At 46.5% G+C, this 6,831-nt stretch overlaps 1 protein-coding gene across 1 annotated transcript in view; it reads left to right on the plus strand.

Annotated features, from left to right (window-relative positions):
• LOC121004914 (glutathione S-transferase P 1-like) overlaps window positions 1-6,467 on the plus strand; it is a 30,599-nt gene extending 24,132 nt beyond the window's left edge. The window contains exons 4-7 of the mRNA XM_040437343.1: window positions 4,884-4,971; window positions 5,297-5,400; window positions 5,474-5,581; window positions 6,238-6,467. Of these exons, the coding sequence (XP_040293277.1) occupies window positions 4,884-4,971; window positions 5,297-5,400; window positions 5,474-5,581; window positions 6,238-6,426 (489 nt within the window). The 3' untranslated portion in view covers window positions 6,427-6,467. The remainder of the gene's footprint in view (window positions 1-4,883; window positions 4,972-5,296; window positions 5,401-5,473; window positions 5,582-6,237) is intronic.
• The last annotated feature ends 364 nt before the right edge of the window (window positions 6,468-6,831 follow it).

A 6,831-nucleotide genomic window follows, 5' to 3' on the forward strand; every position in this document is an offset into this window, starting at 1 on the left:
ACCTTCCGTTCCTGTGAGCACGTGCGCCTGTGTGCGCGCGTTCACAGGAAGTCTCGCGAGATGACGCATATATGCGTGACTGTGCGCAGCGCTGCCACCTCCAACGCGATCCTGCGTTAGGTGGTCCGGAGGTGGTTAAAGGGGTCCGAGTTGCTTTCATCCCTATCTCCTAGCAACCATGCGTGAAAATCGCACCGCATCAGCGCTTGCTATTTTTCATGCAGACCCATTCATTTCTATGGGGCCTGCATTGCGTGAAACGCAGAATATAGAGCATGCTGCGATTTTCACGCAATGCACAAGTGATGCGTGAATATCATCGCTCATCTGAACAGCCCCATTGAAGTGAATGGGTCCGGATTCAGTGGGGTGCAATGCGTTCACCTCAGGCATTGCACCCGTGCTGAAAACCCGCCCGTGTGAAAGTGGCCTTAGTGAGATTGCTGCTCTTTCCATTGACCAGCCTTACTTAAAAATCTTGGCTAGGGTGGTTATTTCTCCTGATCCTTTTGCCAAAGGTGTCTTCCTCTTTTCACCGTTCCCAAGAGATAGTTCTTCCCTCCTTCTGTGCTTCTCTAAAAAGTGAAAAAAATCGGAGTTCCATTGTTTAGATGGGAGATGTTGAATTCAATATCTGCAGGTCACACAGCCCTGGAGGTCCTTCTCCCATTTGTTGATTTCCTTTCAGGGTGCTAAGGGCTCTGCTGCATCTTCCCAGACTATTGCTAGATGGATAAGGCAAGCTATTTACTTGGCATAAACTCATCCAAGGGAGCTGTTCTGCCATCAGGGTTCAGGGCTCACTCTACTAGATCAGTCTCTACTTCCTGGGAAGAGGGCCTCCGCTTCTATAGAGCAGATTGTAGGGCTGCCACCTGGAGTTCAGTATACTGAATATACAGATATATTCAGGATATAACTGCCGGGAGACCCAGTCTGGAATTGAGATCTGTGCACGTCTTCCCAAAAGTCTGCAATAACTGGACATTCCCAAATCATGTGCATTAACGTTCCCTTGCCAATGCCACATCTGGTACAGATATCTGAGTTTGTATATGCGAGCTAGATGCACAGCAGGGCTCCAGACTAAAAAAAATATCAAGGAGCCATTGGCTCCTAACCTGAAAAATTTAGGAGCCAAATGAAATTTTTAGTTGCCAAATTTAAAATACATAATATAACTGGGATGCTTAGGAGCATGGGGTTTTCTAAGCTGCAGCCCACGCAGTTAAAGGAGTTGTACACTCATTTCCATGACCTGTCAGACTAGCCAGATTCACGTTGATAATCCCTAGGTGCTGGGTCCCGGCTCATTCGCTTCCCGGCCTCCGCTGCTTGTCTTGGCTTTCTCCATGAAAACGTTTGGCTGCAGTGGCATCAAGACCATCTCTGGCCACGGTGGAGATCTGCTCCCCTGGCATCACATGACCATTTAACATAATGCATGGGAAGCAGTGGTCAGTCATTGGCTGTAACATCGTCAAATAGGAGGTTTTCATGAAGGGACTCAAGACAAGCAACAAAGGCTGGGGAGCAAATGAGCCGGGATCCAGCACTGGGCATCAGGCAAGTATGATCACCAACAAAGGTCCTGCCAGTCTGAGGTCCAGAAATTAGTGTATCCAAACCCTTTAAGGAGTAATTTTTATATTTTTCTTTAAAGGGAACCTGTCACCGGGATTTTGTGTCTAGAGCTGAGGACATGGGTTGCTAGATGGCCGCTGGCACATCCGCAATACCCAGTCCCCATAGTTCTGTGTGCTTTTATTGTGTAAAAAAAACGATTTGATACATATGCAAATTACCTGAGATGAGTCCTGTATGTGAGATGAGTAAGAGACAGGACTCATCTCAGGGGAATTTGCATATGTATCAAATCGATTTTTTTACACAATAAAAGCACACAGAGCTATGGGGACTGGGTATTGCGGATGTGCTAGCGGCCATCTAGCAACCCATGTCCTCAGCTCTATACCCAAAATCCCGGGGACAGGTTCCCTTTAAGGGGTTTCAAACCAGTATTATTCTATATGTGACACAGAATGGGTTCAAAACAACTATCCCCACTGCACTCCTTAAAAGGCCAATCACTTGAGAGTCGCCACTGCAACCAGTGACCACATCAGCAGGCATCAGTTGTGAAGACGCTGGCGACTCACTTCACTTAGGGGAGGGGGGCATTTTAGTTGGGGGGGGGGGGGGGCACAGCATGATGTAGGGGGGGCCGTGGCCCCCTCTGGCCCCCCCCCCTGGCGCCGCCACTAGGTATCACGTGTTGACGGGACCAGCATGACAGTGGGGGTGGGGGGAGGGCAGCTTTTTTTTTATTTTTTTACATTAAGAAAAAATATAACGGCTAAAAATATATAATACTACACGAGCTTTACTCTTTATTCTCAACCCCTCTGCTTGCCTGTCAGTGAATGAAAACCTCTTGTTTGCTGTTGTTTCTTGAGGAAAGATCGCCCATATTCTAGTGCTGCTCACTGTAACTGTGGCTGGACCTGGACATTCAGTCTGTCAATGTCAACCTTAAAGGTTTCCATTCACTGCCAGCAAGCAGAGATGTAGGAAAGCTAGGGGACCTCCTCTGGCAGCTGAACTAGCCTGTGCTTAACCCCTTATAGGCTGATTCAGTGCCATTTTCCCTCTTTTTAACTCTACCACATGTCTTTGCAGTTAAGGGCTCTCTGCCCATCACCCCCGTGTCAGTAAGGAGCCGTGCACGGACATCGCCCTCCTTTTCTAGAACGTGCGCAGTATAGGCGGCAATCTCTCCTTGTCAATTGGTTTCACACCGGACTCTGTCTGCAGGAGCTCTGCACTGTCGGGGTCGCAGAGCATTATATTGATTTATGATGCTATGTAACCCTTACAGTTCTGGAATGTATTGGATAACACTGACCGCATTAGGTCAGTGTTATCCAGTACATTCCAGACCTCTAAGGGTTACATAGCATCATAAATCAATAAAATGCCATGCGACCCTGGCAGTGCTATGCAGACCAGGACAGCGAGTGTTAAAGCAGCACAGCTGGTGCTTATACTTGTTCTTACGGATCTCTGCCTTCTCCTTGTGACCCCATAAGGACCCAGTCCTATAAAACACACTAATAAATCTGCCTACGGGTGACTCGCCTCGTGTTATCAGCCGTGGACTGTTCGGCCCTAGTTGAAGTGTCTCCAGCAGCTCAGCGCCACAGCACAGACTCAACTCCAAAACTTGCCAGACTGCTGGAAGTGGGAGCACAAGCCACGCCCACCCTCTATGCCGGGTAATCTGAGGGGCGGGTCTTCACCCAGCAGACGGCTGCAGCGTGTCTCTGTCTGCTGGATGAAAGCCTTTTTTTTTTTAAGAGGCAGAGCAGCGAGCGGAGGGTCTAGGCGCAAATGGCGACAAGACTACAAAGTCTTGTCGCCATTTAGCAGTTCTAAGTCGCATTGGCGACCATTTTGGTCGCCATCTGGAGCCCTGCACAGGAGTCAAATATACTGTGTATCCACTTAGCCTGAATCGGCTGATCCCGCGCACAAATCGCCGATCTCCATGTAGAGGCCAATTCCCTCTCCTGCCGCAGGTCTAAATTCCTGATATCCTCTTTCCATTTGACGAAAGCTTTAGTTATAGGCGAAGGTTGATAGGATATTAGTGTCCCATAGAAGGCAGAGACCATTTTACCATGTTCTACTCGCCTGGCAATTTTCTCTATCTCCCCATATTCCAGCCGCAAAGGGCCCACCCCAAATTGAGACTCGCATACATGCCTCAGTTGGAAAAACCTAAAGAGGGATGAGCGTGGTATATTGTATTCGGCCTGTAGAGCTGAGAGTCTTAAAAACCCCCTCATCATACAATTGGGTGAGGTATTTAATCCCCCTCTGCAGCCAGAACTCAGTCTGAGAGAGAAGCCAATTCTGGGAGTTAAGGGTTTCTCCATAGGGGCAAAACTGGGGACCATACGTTTTGTGTTTTTTGTCCCTTCACCACGACAAACTGGTTCCATGCATTGATCACCCCCACCATAAGGAAGGTAAGGTGTTCCACCGGGTATTTGCCTGCCCTATAGACCAAGTTCGTCATGGCCTCAGTGCAGGGCTGATCGTGATCTGTGGAAGACCCGTCAGCTCCTGCACTCCCCTGGGGGTCACATCACCACCGGGCCTGGACAGGACTCGTTGAGTGCTGTGTATACAGTGATCTAGAAGGCAGGGACCTACAGGAATGGTCCCTGCCTGCTCTCTGGGGTGTTCTGCTGTCACTGACAGGCCACCCGCTTAGCAGCTGCCATCTCTGAAAGGACGTTCTAGAATGTGGTTAATATTTGAGTAATTTTATGTAAATTTTTTTTAAAATGTTAATAAATATATTATGTTCAGTCTAAGGCCCTTATTTATCACCACTAGAACACCCTGCTTATCATTGGGTTTGGTCATCAATTCTCACCTCTCCTGTGTTCCTTCCTGTCCTTATACTATAAACCAGGAGTAGGGAGACTCCAGCTGTTGTGGCACTACAACTCCCAGCATGCATGCTTCCTCTTCTCTTCTCAGAACTCTCATAGAAATGATTGGAGCATGCTGGGAGTTGTAGTTTCACAACAGCTGGCGTGCCAAAGATTCCTGTCCCCTGCCCTAGATGCTCCACTTCAAGTACCCATGTTTCCTCTATTTTCCCTACATTCATCACTATTGATTGTATGCATGGAAGGAGCGCTTTCATCACTGTGGATGTGGGGACCTGACCAGTACTCTTTACACAGGTTTTTTTTTTTTTTGTCTTCTGCATCAATCAGATCCCATAGATGCCAGGAATTTTGCTGTAGTTAACACATTCAGTGCTGTCAAACTATCTTACAGTTCCTTGTCTTATTTTCTCCTTGTAGGTGTATGGCCAACTTCCAGGATTTAAAGATGGAGACTTCACTCTGTATCAGTCCAATGCCATGTTGCGCCTTCTTGCCAGGAATCATGGTATTACAACTTAAAGGGGTTATACAAAGTCTAACATGCCCCCCCCCCATGCCCAGGCATCTCGTATAGATTATACTTGCCCACCTCCTGCGCCGCTCCTGATCCCCCGCACAGCTGCATCTCCTGGTGACTCTAGGGAGGCTAGTCCCCATCATGGCTTGCTATTGGCTGTTTCCCCCCCCACCCCATTGCCAGATGTTTTAATCCACACGACTGGGGGATCAGGAGCAACTCAGGTGTCGGAGCTTCTTTTGTTCTTTCATGTATTGAGCTTGTGGATCCCTCTGCATATATTTACTAATTCTGAACTATGATTGGGTTGTAGATCTGTATGGGAAAAATCCTCGTGAGGCAAGCCTCATAGACATGGTTAATGACGGAGTGGAAGATCTTCGGCTTAAGTATTTGAAGATGATCTATCAGAACTATGTGAGTGACACCCAGAAGTCTGACAGAGAAATGTCTTCCTCTTCAGAAGATTCATGTTTCCTTTTTTGTTTAGGAGAATGGAAAAGATGATTACGTTAAGGCTCTGCCCACTGACCTTGGTCACTTTGAACGTCTGCTTGCCTCTAATAATGAGGGGAAGGGGTTTGTGGTAGGAGCTCATGTGAGTATTGATTTGCTTTAGTTATACTAGGACTATTGAATTGACAGGCCATTGATCTGAAAATTGATTTAAAAAAAAGTAATTCTGTCACTGACACAGGCTGCTGTTAGAGAGCCTGCAAGAAATGGAAAGTCCACATAGGAATACTCGTGCTCATAAAGATCTAAAAGCTGTGCACACCTTCACAACCAACTTTGTAGCTCCAGTACTTTAGCAGCAAGTAAGGGACACATGGGAAACTGTATGACAGCAGGATGATTGTTTGTAGTCTGTTACCATGGAAACACATTGACGTGTACCTTGGATTATAAACAACTTTGTATAAATCCATAGTACAAGTGAGGAGGAGAAATGTATATGTTAGAGATAGAGAAATGCCTCCTTCACTTATCAGGGCCATTCATTGTTTAATAGTCCAGCTGACAGTAAATCTGCTCAGTACTTGTATTATGTTCTCCATACTGGTTCTCCTCTTAGACCTTTCTGCAAACTGACCATGAATTCAGGGTGACTTGAACAATTAAGAAATGCAGGGGGGTGGGGGGCCTGTACCCTCCTGAAATGAACGGAGCAACTGGTTGGGCCGGAATACCCATTAAGTCCTTGACTCCTAAAGTTGTGATATCTAACTGCATTATTTCCCTATTGCTTTGTAGATTTCCTTTGCCGATTACAACCTGGTGGATCTTCTGCACAACCATCTTGTTCTGGCACCAGACTGCCTTTCAGGCTTCCCACTCCTCTGTGCCTATGTCAAACGCATTAGTAGCCGTCCCAAGCTTGAAGCATATCTCTCCAGTGATGCCCACAAGAAGAGACCAATCAATGGCAATGGCAAGCAGTGAGCATTGAGGAAAGTGGAAAAGGTTATGAATCCAGACGACAATAAAACCGTAAAGTCAGAATCTAGTAATGTACGTAGATGTGCCTACTGCCACTCTCCCTCATGTGTCCTAAAGAGAATTTTATTGGCACCTCTGATAGTTTTACAATCCATGTAACTGTAGGTTGTTACTAGATATAAGCTGTGAATAGTTATTACTGGTTTCTCCTGGATTGTTGAAAAATAAAATATTTTGAAAGGTGGTGGTATGTATGTTTTTTAATTTTCCCTGAATGGATTTAGATCGGGTGTCAAACACCTTTTTACCTGAACCGACTTGTGTGCATTCCGTTCTGCAAAAAAAAATGTCCGTTTTGCAGACAAGGACAGGCATTCTTACAATGGATCTGCAAAAAATACGGATCCA

The sequence above is a fragment of the Bufo bufo genome, chromosome 6, assembly GCF_905171765.1.
Source record: "Bufo bufo chromosome 6, aBufBuf1.1, whole genome shotgun sequence".
NCBI lineage: Eukaryota > Metazoa > Chordata > Amphibia > Anura > Bufonidae > Bufo > Bufo bufo.